General features: G+C 46.8%; 1 protein-coding gene across 2 annotated transcripts; it reads left to right on the top strand.

Annotated features, from left to right (window-relative positions):
* The first annotated feature begins 762 nt into the window (after nt 1-762).
* LOC146074446 (uncharacterized) lies at nt 763-12377 on the top strand. 2 transcript variants are annotated; one of them, XM_083182511.1, is made up of 5 exons: nt 763-3784; nt 8180-8391; nt 9942-10202; nt 10288-11008; nt 11122-12377. In XM_083182511.1, the coding sequence occupies exons 2-5, from the start codon at nt 8182-8184 to the stop codon at nt 11787-11789; spliced, it is 1860 nt and encodes a 619-aa protein (XP_083038637.1). In that variant the 5' UTR covers nt 763-3784; nt 8180-8181; the 3' UTR covers nt 11790-12377. The 2 variants fall into 2 exon arrangements, with proteins under 2 accessions (XP_083038637.1, XP_083038638.1); XM_083182512.1 differs by lacking the exon at nt 763-3784 and having other exon boundaries at nt 7708-8391; nt 10288-10624; nt 10700-11008; nt 11122-12376.
* Nucleotides 12378-14500: the final 2123 nt, after the last annotated feature.

Here is a 14500-nt window from a genome sequence, read left to right as displayed (position 1 = left end):
CAAAATGTGGCATAATTGTGTACTGAAGAACCCAAAGCAAGAGTAAACATAACTCTGCTTATTGCTTCAGACAAATGGGTATATTCAATGCTCCGGCGAATGTGGCACAGCATTCTCTAATTTTCATTTGCCGTGCATTCTTTTTTTTCCTACCCCTCACCTTGCCTCATACTTGTCAGCTGCTCGCCGCCCCTGACGGAGAGCATTGACCAATGCGGCATACAAGGAGTTAATGGCTCCATTTGTAGGCCGTGTTCAAATATTGCAGAGAAACACAAATTAGCATAATTTTTTTTTCCAAAAAGGCCAAACGAAGGTGTGAGGAAGAAGAGTTGACTCATGGGTAATAACGAAGGTGAATCAACAGTGAGAAAAAAAATGCATCGGGGGGGGGGTTAATTACCACGGAATTACCATGCTTCTAAAGAAAAAAAATATATAGTTCCTTCAAATAATAAAAAAAATAGACTTGTAGACACCAAAAAGAAAATAACCTTTATTTTTCTATAAGTACGTAAGGTGAGTTCACCTAAAAAACGAGAGCAAAAAGGTGAGGCATTCACTCAAGCGGTCTTCGTTTTAGCATTGAATACATATATATTTTGCGAGGTATGCAAAATTTCCCATAAGAAACTGGCGATGACCAAGCGGCGAACAGGTCAATTTTTTTTTTACTTCAATGATGTTTATTGAAAAATGTTCACATTATGCAAAACGGGAGAAACAAAGAAGAAAACGGGGGGGGGGGGGGGGGGTACAACAGTCACCGTCTCAGAACAGCATACCATGGCATAAAACAGCTTAATACCATATACCATTACATGTTATCTACATAGAGGAGGTAGAGAAATAGTGAGTAAGTCCTAAGGAATTGGGTATGGGGGGGGGGGGGGTGAGGTCGCTAATACTTTGTTTTTGTAAGATCAGCACCATCATCAGCCGTAACAAACTCTCTCCAGGGGTCCCAACGGGCTGAGGAGGTTTGTTTAGAAGGGTGATTGGGGGGTCAATCTGTCTCCATTTAAGAAGTGCAGGTGAATTTTACACAAAACTTTGAGATGGGGGGGGGGGGGGTTCCTGCTGGTTTCCAACGCTATGTGAGTGCAGCATGGGCTGCAATGCAGATATGTCCTAGGACGTAGTGAAGGTGGGAGGGAACTGGGTTAGGGAAACAGTTTAGAAAAGCTATGAGGGGCGATGGCGATAGGGATAGGACTTTGTTTATAAGGTCGAAGACTGCTTTCCAAAATGAAGTGATATTGGGGCCAGACCATAAGACAAACTGATGGCCCACCTCACCACAGAGGCGCCAACAGAATTTTGAACAGGAGGGCCATATCGTATGTAGTCTGTCCGGTGTGAGATATAATCTATGTAGTAATTTTGATATGCATCTCAGAATTGTTTAAACCCCTGGACATTGTATAGGAGGAGGTAAAGATTTTCTTCCACTGGGGCTCCTGCAGCACTTTTCCAATATCAGCTTCCCATCGGGTTTGAGCTTTGGACTTAAGAATCAGGCCGATCAGGGTATACCAAAAAGAGATCTCACTTCTGTTCCTTTTTGAGAAGCCTATTGATTTACTCTCGCCAATGTGGGTGTCAGTACTACAGATGGAGAGACCATTCCACCAGTGGTTAATTTGTTAGTTTCCCTTGAGAGCTCTGTTTATTTTAATCTTCAAGCTGACCGGTTATGTTGAATTATGTTGGCATTGAAAGCCTGGAGGAGCATAGCGGCAAGTTTTATCTTGGAGCAATTTATAATAAGCAATAGTAAACCCATCGGGGCCAGGACTTGCTTGTGTGGAAGGATGCTATTGCTTGGTCTAATTCCAGTTGGGAGAAAGACTGTTCAAGCATTTCTCTGTCAAGAGTCCTTGATATGAGGGAATGCCAGAGTGGTCAAGTAGTCCTTCGAGCGCTGGAGGCTCAAGGGATCTCTGGGTTCAGCAGGGTTATTGTGTCGGTTGTTCAAGGCAGAGTAATACCGCTAGAAACACGTGGCTATATCTGGAGTTTTAATGTGCAATGAGCCATTCTCATTTTTCATGCAGCTGATAAATGAGGTGGCTCATTGTGCTTGTAGCGCATGTGCCAATATCTTACCAGGCTTATTGCCCCACTGATAGAATTTACGTTTGTATTTACGTAATGAACACTTAGTCTGGTCGGAGAGCACTTTGCGTAGTTGGGTTATAGCTTCTGTGAGCTGTAGCAGGACATCAGGTCGGATTTAGATTTGTGTGACTGTTCTAAAGTGTATAAAATATAGCAGAGCGTCATGTGAGACTTTTCTTTTTTGCTTCTTTAAATATGAACCCAGCTGAATGAGTTTGCCCCTAACGATGCATTTGTGAGCTTCCCAGAGTGTAACTCTAGAGATCTCATCAGTATCATTAGTCGCGATATAATCAATTAGCATTTTCGCTAGTTCGCTTCGACAGTATGGGTCTTGCAAAAGAGATTAATTAAGTCTTCAGCACCATTGTCCCTGGGTTCTAGAGGGAAGTGATAGTCAGAGAAATAGGGGCGTGATTTGACCATGTGATTGAGCCGATAGTAGCTTTTTGTAGAAGGGGTAGATGGCTATGGCTGAGAAAAAGATAATCAATTCTGGAGTAAGTCTTGTGGGGATTAGAACAAAATGAATAATCTCTAAGATATGTAGGACCCTCCAGGAATGTGCCAGCTGAAGCTCGTGTAAAACTTTTTTAACTCTGTGTTGTTTCAACTTAGAGTAATTGTAAGAGGCGTTTGAGGTATCCACAGATGGATCCAGAGACCAAATAAGGTTGCCACCTAAGATTACTGTACCCCGAAGGAGACGACCATGGGATAGAAGATGCGTCTTCAGAAATGTGACTTGGTCTGCGTTAATGGTTGATGAAAGTGAGTTACAAGTGTGAAGGTTTGATGAAAAATTAAGCAATTTAAGAGCAGTATCCGCCCTGGAACTATCCTATGGACCGCTACCTCAGTCACCTGCAATGTTTTGGAGAATAGTATGGCCACCCCTTTAGTTTTATTTTCTGGGGTATTACAATAATATGCTGTTGGATAGTTATTTTAAAATGGGTCTCTTTGATTAGGGCCACATCTGCCTTTTCGATTCATAGGGTTCTAAGGAGAGATGGCCTTTTTTCAGGTACATTTAGGCCTTTTGCATTGATGAAAACAACTTTAATGTGTCATGTGGAGTTAAGGAGGGGAGCATATTTGAGGTAACCCAGGGTGGTGTAAGAGAAAAATAAAGAGAGGTAAAGATCAATAGGCGATAGAAACATGTTAAGAGCATATGAACATATACATAGTATTCCTGCATCGGAGACGTTTGTTATTCTGAAACCAGCTTCTCAGAGAGGTACAACTAAGGGCGGTATTCAATGACCTGAATCGCTGGTCACAGCGATTCAGGTTTCACATTCGCCAGTCAATCGCCGGTTTTTTGACGGCGATTCGCCACGCGTAGGGATTCGTCGGAAGTCGCCGGGACTAGCTGTGTCACCCTATTCAACGTGGCTGAGAATCGCCGCCCCCAACGGCGATTCTCAGCCAATCCAGCGTATCTGGTGACTGGGTGGAGGGCGGGTGTATATATTCCCGCTCTTCCATCTAATATATAAGTGACTTCCCTGCTGCGCAGCTCTGCTATTAGCTTTCAGCAGGGGTGGAGTGAGTTGCTGCAGCTAATAGTTCTCCCTGAACACGTGCAGAGAGCAGAGAGCAGAGAGCAGAGCCTGGAGCGTGGAGCGTGGAGTGGAGTGCATATTTTCTTTTGCAGGTGAGTATTGTGATGTGTTTGTACTGCAATGCTATGGGGGTTTGTTGTATGGGGTGGGTGAGTGTTTGTTTGTTTGCAGTATGTGTGCCCCCCGTTTTTTGGGGGGGTTTTAAACTTTTTTTGCTTGAGTGTTTTTTTTTTTTTTTTTTTTTTACTGTGCTTGGTGCAATGTGCAGCCATGCTGCATGCTTGTTTGGGGTGCTGGAGTGTTGTGGTGGGTGCCCTTCATGCTTTGGGCGTGGTCGTGAGTCCCCATTTTAAAATGACTGCAGCCAAAAAAAAAATGAAAAAAAAAAACCTGCAGCCATTTTAAAATGGGGGCCCTGGGTCACGAGCATAGCATGTCGGGATCCCCCCCACTACACCCCAGCATCCCTGACAAGCATGCCTGCACCTTGCACCCCACTTGGGTTTGCCTGGCCCCTCAGTGTCATTTTCACAAAATTGCCTGTTTGGGGTTTTTTTTTACTGTGGATCATGTGTGGGTGGCATGTGCGGCCCTGATGCATGCTTGTTTGGGGTGCTGGAGTGTTGTGGTGGGTGCCCTTCATGCTTTGGGCGTGGTCGTGAGTCCCCATTTTAAAATGACTGCAGCCAAAAAAAAAAAGGAAAAAAAAAAACCTGCAGCCATTTTAAAATGGGGGCCCTGGGTCACGAGCATAGCATGTCGGGATCCCCCCCACTACACCCCAGCATCCCTGACAAGCATGCCTGCACCTTGCACCCCACTTGGGTTTGCCTGGCCCCTCAGTGTCATTTTCACAAAATTGCCTGTTTGGGGTTTTTTTTTACTGTGGATCATGTGTGGGTGGCATGTGCGGCCCTGATGCATGCTTGTTTGGGGTGCTGGAGTGTTGTGGTGGGTGCCCTTCATGCTTTGGGCGTGGTCGTGAGTCCCCATTTTAAAATGACTGCAGCCAAAAAAAAAAAGGAAAAAAAAAAACCTGCAGCCATTTTAAAATGGGGGCCCTGGGTCACGAGCATAGCATGTCGGGATCCCCCCCACTACACCCCAGCATCCCTGACAAGCATGCCTGCACCTTGCACCCCACTTGGGTTTGCCTGGCCCCTCAGTGTCATTTTCACAAAATTGCCTGTTTGGGGTTTTTTTTGAGTGTGGATCATGTGTGGGTGGCATGTGCGGCCCTGATGCATGCTTGTTTGGGGTGCTGGAGTGTTGTGGTGGGTGCCCTTCATGCTTTGGGCGTGGTCGTGAGTCCCCATTTTAAAATGACTGCAGCCAAAAAAAAAAGGAAAAAAAAAAACCTGCAGCCATTTTAAAATGGGGGCCCTGGGTCACGAGCATAGCATGTCGGGATCCCCCCCACTACACCCCAGCATCCCTGACAAGCATGCCTGCACCTTGCACCCCACTTGGGTTTGCCTGGCCCCTCAGTGTCATTTTCACAAAATTGCCTGTTTGGGGTTTTTTTTTACTGTGGATCATGTGTGGGTGGCATGTGCGGCCCTGATGCATGCTTGTTTGGGGTGCTGGAGTGTTGTGGTGGGTGCCCTTCATGCTTTGGGCGTGGTCGTGAGTCCCCATTTTAAAATGACTGCAGCCAAAAAAAAAAGGAAAAAAAAAAACCTGCAGCCATTTTAAAATGGGGGCCCTGGGTCACGAGCATAGCATGTCGGGATCCCCCCCACTACACCCCAGCATCCCTGACAAGCATGCCTGCACCTTGCACCCCACTTGGGTTTGCCTGGCCCCTCAGTGTCATTTTCACAAAATTGCCTGTTTGGGGTTTTTTTTGACTGTGGATCATGTGTGGGTGGCATGTGCGGCCCTGATGCATGCTTGTTTGGGGTGCTGGAGTGTTGTGGTGGGTGCCCTTCATGCTTTGGGCGTGGTCGTGAGTCCCCATTTTAAAATGACTGCAGCCAAAAAAAAAAAGGAAAAAAAAAAACCTGCAGCCATTTTAAAATGGGGGCCCTGGGTCACGAGCATAGCATGTCGGGATCCCCCCCACTACACCCCAGCATCCCTGACAAGCATGCCTGCACCTTGCACCCCACTTGGGTTTGCCTGGCCCCTCAGTGTCATTTTCACAAAATTGCCTGTTTGGGGTTTTTTTTTACTGTGGATCATGTGTGGGTGGCATGTGCGGCCATGCTGCATGCTTGTTTGGGGTGCTGGAGTGTTGTGGTGGGTGCCCTTCATGCTTTGGGCGTGGTCGTGAGTCCCCATTTTAAAATGACTGCAGCCAAAAAAAAAAAGGAAAAAAAAAAACCTGCAGCCATTTTAAAATGGGGGCCCTGGGTCACGAGCATAGCATGTCGGGATCCCCCCCACTACACCCCAGCATCCTTGACAAGCATGCCTGCACCTTGCACCCCACTTGGGTTTGCCTGGCCCCTCAGTGTCATTTTCACAAAATTGCCTGTTTGGGGTTTTTTTTTACTGTGGATCATGTGTGGGTGGCATGTGCGGCCATGCTGCATGCTTGTTTGGGGTGCTGGAGTGTTGTGGTGGGTGCCCTTCATGCTTTGGGCGTGGTCGTGAGTCCCCATTTTAAAATGACTGCAGCCAAAAAAAAAAAGGAAAAAAAAAAACCTGCAGCCATTTTAAAATGGGGGCCCTGGGTCACGAGCATAGCATGTCGGGATCCCCCCCACTACACCCCAGCATCCCTGACAAGCATGCCTGCACCTTGCACCCCACTTGGGTTTGCCTGGCCCCTCAGTGTCATTTTCACAAAATTGCCTGTTTGGGGTTTTTTTTGACTGTGGATCATGTGTGGGTGGCATGTGCGGCCCTGATGCATGCTTGTTTGGGGTGCTGGAGTGTTGTGGTGGGTGCCCTTCATGCTTTGGGCGTGGTCGTGAGTCCCCATTTTAAAATGACTGCAGCCAAAAAAAAAAAGGAAAAAAAAAAACCTGCAGCCATTTTAAAATGGGGGCCCTGGGTCACGAGCATAGCATGTCGGGATCCCCCCCACTACACCCCAGCATCCCTGACAAGCATGCCTGCACCTTGCACCCCACTTGGGTTTGCCTGGCCCCTCAGTGTCATTTTCACAAAATTGCCTGTTTGGGGTTTTTTTTTACTGTGGATCATGTGTGGGTGGCATGTGCGGCCATGCTGCATGCTTGTTTGGGGTGCTGGAGTGTTGTGGTGGGTGCCCTTCATGCTTTGGGCGTGGTCGTGAGTCCCCATTTTAAAATGACTGCAGCCAAAAAAAAAAAGGAAAAAAAAAAACCTGCAGCCATTTTAAAATGGGGGCCCTGGGTCACGAGCATAGCATGTCGGGATCCCCCCCACTACACCCCAGCATCCCTGACAAGCATGCCTGCACCTTGCACCCCACTTGGGTTTGCCTGGCCCCTCAGTGTCATTTTCACAAAATTGCCTGTTTGGGGTTTTTTTTTACTGTGGATCATGTGTGGGTGGCATGTGCGGCCATGCTGCATGCTTGTTTGGGGTGCTGGAGTGTTGTGGTGGGTGCCCTTCATGCTTTGGGCGTGGTCGTGAGTCCCCATTTTAAAATGACTGCAGCCAAAAAAAAAAAGGAAAAAAAAAAACCTGCAGCCATTTTAAAATGGGGTCCCTGGGTCACGAGCATAGCATGTCGGGATCCCCCCCACTACACCCCAGCATCCCTGACAAGCATGCCTGCACCTTGCACCCCACTTGGGTTTGCCTGGCCCCTCAGTGTCATTTTCACAAAATTGCCTGTTTGGGGTTTTTTTTGAGTGTGGATCATGTGTGGGTGGCATGTGCGGCCCTGATGCATGCTTGTTTGGGGTGCTGGAGTGTTGTGGTGGGTGCCCTTCATGCTTTGGGCGTGGTCGTGAGTCCCCATTTTAAAATGACTGCAGCCAAAAAAAAAAAGGAAAAAAAAAAACCTGCAGCCATTTTAAAATGGGGGCCCTGGGTCACGAGCATAGCATGTCGGGATCCCCCCCACTACACCCCAGCATCCCTGACAAGCATGCCTGCACCTTGCACCCCACTTGGGTTTGCCTGGCCCCTCAGTGTCATTTTCACAAAATTGCCTGTTTGGGGTTTTTTTTTACTGTGGATCATGTGTGGGTGGCATGTGCGGCCCTGATGCATGCTTGTTTGGGGTGCTGGAGTGTTGTGGTGGGTGCCCTTCATGCTTTGGGCGTGGTCGTGAGTCCCCATTTTAAAATGACTGCAGCCAAAAAAAAAAAGGAAAAAAAAAAACCTGCAGCCATTTTAAAATGGGGTCCCTGGGTCACGAGCATAGCATGTCGGGATCCCCCCCACTACACCCCAGCATCCCTGACAAGCATGCCTGCACCTTGCACCCCACTTGGGTTTGCCTGGCCCCTCAGTGTCATTTTCACAAAATTGTCTTAAGGTAGGTTAATTGCACAGTAAAGGTACAAAAATGTAAAGTTTGCTTTATCTGTGTTTATATTCCACAGGAATGTCTCATCGGACAAGGATCGTGGAACCCCTTTCCCCTCTTCTTTCTATTTCAGGTGAGACGAGTCCATTGGAGATGACTACAAGGGAGGAAGATGGTGATAGGATATCCACAAGTAACCCTGGCCGGCCGGTGCAGGACGACATGGAGCATGGAGATCGAGAAGGAACACCTCAATCAAGACAAACAACTAAAAGGAGAAGGACACAGGTAACTTCTTTAAAACTTGATGAATAGACAGGTTTCGCAACAACGCACTAGCGCGTATTTTACCCTAAAAGTGGGCGCCGGGACCCATTAAACAGTGGCCACCGGACGCCGTTGCCTGTAGGTTTTATATAGTTTGCTGCTGCTGCGCATCACGAACCCTGCATGAGAGCAGGTTAACTTTTCAAACTCTGCATCCTAAGTCCGCTCTGCTGTTGAGAGCAGTGGGGGGGGGGGGGGGGGGTGGGGACAGGATAGGATGCTGTAACAGCCGCTCTCAGCAGAGTAGATCTGCGCACTGGCAGGGTAAAGGATGATGCAAATTTGACTTAGATCAGCGTGTCAGCTGGTCCAGTCCCACCCCGCCGCGTTGATAGCCTGCTCACCTACTCTGCTGACCACCACCCCCCCCCCCCCCCCCCCCCCCCCCCCCCCCCCTTGGCAACCAGTGTGAAGATCCCGGGATCATGTAGCAGCGCAGCACGACTTAAGCCTCACGCAGAGTCCCAGGGTCACTCCTAGTTCAAAAGATTGCACAGGAATAAACAATAGCAAAGATACCAAAGTATTACCTTTATTTTACACACGGGTTTTACATGTTAAATCAGCATTTAAAGTCTATATACATTATATACAGAAAGGTCATCAGTATTATTCACGTTATCAGAACCATACCATGTTATCCCTCAGATTAACATCAGATGGCCAGGACACGCTAGTCCACAACTCCCGGCGCTGACGCTCGGACACTTCTCTGCCTCTCTCTCCCTGCAAACACCCACTTAAATCCCAAAGGCAGCCCTCTCCACCACCCTCTGGAATTTTTAACCCTTCCTATGCTGGGTGCGGTTGCATGATATATAAAGAGGCCCATTGATCCCAGAACCAAAAAATATACACAAACTAAACAGATTGTAATCTAAGCTTTTGGTCGCTTCTAACCGGACCATAGATATACAGTTATATTCTTTAGGTATTAAGCATTCGGGAAGACTGCCATATTTAACTTCATTGTAGCAAATCCCTTATTCATGCTACCATCACAGTTTACTAACTACATAACCAGGAGGCAGTGACGTAACCACGGGCAACGCTTATCCTCCCAGTTTCTCTTGTGTTCAAAAAACGCTCTTCTTGCCTTCATATGCATATGTAGCAGTATGGACTACAGTATACAAAGCTTAGGGAACATAGTACAGCCATTTACATAACATGAGGGAATATTTCCCTCCAGTAGCACACATACTCATCCTAATTGAATAACCTGTTTGGATTATTCAGTATAACATCCTATTATTGTCCGACATACAGCCCTGTGATGTCCCCTATATATAGCAGTCTGGGGTTCCCAGCTCTGATATGAATACAGTCCGTGATAATTTCCGGTTATCGCCGGCATTTTGCAGTTCTCTTTGCTGCAACGCAGAAAGATGCAGGCGAACAACATATGACGGAAAGGGGCGTGGCCAAATACTTAATACATCATGAGGTTAATGTTTAATATATGATAAATCTTTTTGTGTAATTTTGCTGACACTGTTTGTTTTTTAAAGGCTACAGACAGAACACTGGACGAACAACCCAGTGGTTCTGGGGTCCAACCACCCGTAGCGAGAAAGAAACCTGGCAGGAAAAAAAAGGTTCCCCTAGACCAACTTGCCGAGGGAGAAGAAGAGAGCATCCCGTTCACTACTGCAGAAAGCAACGTGCTGGTTGAAATGGTCCACAAGTTCTATGACCAACTGTGTGGACAAAGAAGACAGGAAACGAGCGGTAGAGAGCGTAAAAGAATATGGGCCTCGATTGCAGAGAAGGTTCATTGCTTTTTTTTTATTAAAATAAATCCATTTAAAAAAGTGCATTATTTGATTGTTTCTAATGTGATTTTTTGCATCTTAGATTACAGCAGTGAGTGGCAACGTCAGGTCGATCGACAAATGCCACAAACGATACAATGATTGTCGACGGCACACAAAACGGAAGATGGGCCAAGTCAGGCAACATCTAATTGGGACTGGAGGCGGACCACCATTTCAAGTTTCATGGCAGCCGTGGGAACGAGCCATCCAGGAACACATGAATCCAATCATGGTGGAAGGTGTTCCAGGCTCTGTGGAGTCCAATGTCCGCAGAGCAGAAGTGTTGAACGCTATCGAAGCGCAAATTCCACCTGCGCAACGAAGAAGACGGAAGACAACACCAGCAGAAACAGCACCTTCGCAAACTCAGGAGCAGGGTAATTATTTGTACTACTTTGCTCTCTCTAAAATTATTTTGCAAGGTTCTAAAATGTATATTTTCATTTCAACAGTTGTCGTTGCTGAAGATCGGACAGAAGACACCCATGTAAGCCAACCGGCTGAAGAACAGTCAACACAGGAAGAGACCATCACCCTGGATCTGTACTCGATCAGTCAGTTTGAATCGTCCATTCAAACAGAAGACACCTCTCGAGGATTTGAAGACAGCAGCTTGCAAACCCCACTGGGTGAAGAAGGATCTACAGCAAGTGGAGGATTGGCCCATCAGCTTCCAAGTTATCATCATTCCATCCAGGACATCGAGGAAGCGTCTGAAGATGAGGAGGAGGTGGATCCCACCAGACCACCACTGATGGATTGTAAGCTTTTGCCATTTGTTTGTAACCTTGTGGTTTTTTTTTTTTTTTTTTTTTTAAAGATTACATTGTGTGAAATGGTTAAAATTTATTTATCTTGTCCTTTTTTTTTATAGCCGGAATGCAGCTCGTGGAGGACATCCAGAGAGAACAGGCTCCAACGCGCGTCCATAGAGTCCGGCAATTGGCGTCTGAAATAGAAGATCACCAGAACCAGTACCGGATCATGATGGAGCAGAGGATGACAGCCATGGAGAAGCATCTTGAAACACTGGCCACAACGATGTCCGACATCGAGCGAAGACGCCAGGAGGATTGGGCCGAAATAGAGCGAAGACGGCATGAAGACTGGGTGGAATCCGAACGCCGACGTCGAGAGGATAACCAGGTGATGATGACCGGGATCTACAAGTTGGTTGAGAATGCAGCGTGTCAACAGGAGACCCTGAGACAAATTTCCACCTGCCAGACACAAATTGCGGCAAGCTGCATGATGATCGCCAGTTCCCTGCAGCAGAGATACAATCCGGACAACGTGGGACAACCAGCGAGAGCCACCCCTTCACCGTGGATGCCACCATCTTCATCAAGTCGGCATCAGGAGCCTGCGCATCTCCAAACATCGTGGGCTGGATCTTCTCAGGCATACCAAGGCTACGCTGGAATGTATCCACCTCCTCCACCCTCCAGCCAAAGACCAAGGACGCCACCACATCGCACATCTCCTGCTCGAGCTTCAACCGCCCAAAGGCCGGGACCGGCGGAGGAGGACCCTGCACAGTGAACACGGTCGTATATTTCCATTTATTTTACATGTTGTTTGTTTTTATGTTAATATAGAAAGCTTTCTTTTCTCCAACTTTCAGTTTGTCTTTTCTTATGATTATTTAACCCTTGCAAATTTTTCCTACAGCTGTGTTCACTAAGGAGTTGGGCGTAACAGTTATGCAATGCATGCGCGTGCATGCATTGATAATTGTTGGGAAATGATGAAAGCTCCTTACATATGGTGGATGTAATAATGGGCCATAAAAAGAGCAATCTGATCCCACATTTCTACCCTTGCAATGCAACCTTTAAAACATTTGTTCATATTTATCAAAATTACACCCAGTGCAAACACCATTTTTTTTTTTTTCAATTTTTCAGGGGCAGTGCATTGGAAATTGATTTTCAACTCCTAAAATCCAAAACGGGGAGAATGCCAAAGCTACATACCTATTGGTGAGTAATACCCAAGTGCACCCTCTAATCTATCTTGTCCCCAAATCTTGTCCCTTGTGCTAACGCACAGACCAGGCGCATTTGAAGTGTGGCTGGCTTGTGCGTTACCACAACGCTTACTCAGCATCCGGTGCCCACAACTTGCAAGTCGCATCTTGTCCCTTGTGCTAACGCACAGACCAGGCGCATTTGAAGTGTGGCTGGCTTGTGCGTTACCACAACGCTTACTCAGCATCCGGTGCCCACAGCTTGCAAGTCGCATCTTGTCCCTTGTGCTAACGCACAGACCAGGCGCATTTGAAGTGTGGCTGGCTTGTGCGTTACCACAACGCTTACTCAGCATCCGGTGCCCACAGCTTGCAAGTCGCATCTTGTCCCTTGTGCTAACGCACAGACCAGGCGCATTTGAAGTGTGGCTGGCTTGTGCGTTACCACAACGCTTACTCAGCATCCGGTGCCCACAACTTGCAAGTCGCATCTTGTCCCTTGTGCTAACGCACAGACCAGGCGCATTTGAAGTGTGGCTGGCTTGTGCGTTACCACAACGCTTACTCAGCATCCGGTGCCCACAGCTTGCAAGTCGCATCTTGTCCCTTGTGCTAACGCACAGACCAGGCGCATTTGAAGTGTGGCTGGCTTGTGCGTTACCACAACGCTTACTCAGCATCCGGTGCCCACAGCTTGCAAGTCGCATCTTGTCCCTTGTGCTAACGCACAGACCAGGCGCATTTGAAGTGTGGCTGGCTTGTGCGTTACCACAACGCTTACTCTGCATCCGGTGCCCACAACTTGCAACTCACATCTTGTCCCTTGTGCAAACGCACAGACCAGGCGCATTTGAAGTGTGGCTGGCTTGTGCGTTACCACAACGCTTACTCAGCATCCGGTGCCCACAGCTTGCAAGTCGCATCTTGTCCCTTGTGCTAACGCACAGACCAGGCGCATTTGAAGTGTGGCTGGCTTGTGCGTTACCACAACGCTTACTCAGCATCCGGTGCCCACAACTTGCAAGTCACATCTTGTCCCTTGTGCTAACGCACAGACCAGGCGCATTTGAAGTGTGGCTGGCTTGTGCGTTACCACAACGCTTACTCTGCATCCGGTGCCCACAGCTTGCAACTCACATCTTTTCCCAAATAGGTTTTTGATACCAATTTCCAAAATTTGCTCTCCTTTTTTGCAGGTTATACCGACGGTAAGGATTAAGAATTGACACCGGGAAAGTCTTTACCATGGTATTAATTTATTTCGGAATTTAACATGTGAAAAAAAGTTAAATAAAGTTTTTCAAATATATTGACTGCTTTCTTGCTTCTGAATGTTATTAAAAAGGTATCAGATGAGTATTATTCCATTTTCTTTTGAAACGACTGCAAAAAATGATAAAGGGTCAGTGTCAGATAAATATTAAGGTTTTTTTTTGTGTTTTACATGCATACAAGCTAGGAGTTTCCAGATTGGTGCCGGTTTAGACCAAGTACTTTTTGGGTTTATATTTCACTGATACTCCTATTTCTAAGCTTTTCCTTAAATATGTCATTCTTGCCAAATACACCTAAATAGATTTCTAAAGGTGTCTCAGTGAAATATTTGGAGCAATCCCCGCCATCTCATAACAGTAGTGATTGATCCAAAAAGCGAATTTCTGGGGCTATTACAGGGTGATAGTTTCAGAAAGCAAATGATTTTGGGAGAGTGTTCCCATAGCTTAGATAACTTAGATTTGACCATATAATTGATTGATTTATCACTATTTTCAATAGTTTAAAAACTCTACCAAAATCAAACACAAACTCAAGCTAGCTATATTCCATTTGACATGAACTGGATTCATGGACGAGAGGTGAATAAACATGTAAAATTTATTGATGAGAAACAACATTACTTAACACCTTGCACGCACATGACAGGTACAGCCTATGGTCCGGCAGGTCTTTTTCACTTTAGGGGTTCACCCGCTGGAGACTTCCCCGTCCAGAGACCAGCAAAAGAAACTGCAAAGAAGAAAGAAGGGGTTAATGATCGGTGACTGTCTCCTATAGCCTCCCACCACCAGTCCCCCACGTAGTTCCATACTCACCCCAGATTTGGTTTTAATGAATGTGCTCGCACATGACAGGTACAGCCTATGGTCCGGCAGGTCTTTTTCACTTTAGGGGTTCACCCGCTGGAGACTTCCCCGTCCAGAGACCAGCAAAAGAAACTGCAAAGAAGAAAGAAGGGGTTAATGATCGGTGACTGTCTCCTATAGCCTCCCACCACCAGTCCCCC

This window comes from Crinia signifera, chromosome 4 (genome assembly GCF_055691185.1).
Source record: "Crinia signifera chromosome 4, ASM5569118v1, whole genome shotgun sequence".
Lineage (NCBI taxonomy): Eukaryota > Metazoa > Chordata > Amphibia > Anura > Myobatrachidae > Crinia > Crinia signifera.
This window is presented reverse-complemented; position numbering and strand designations above follow the sequence as displayed.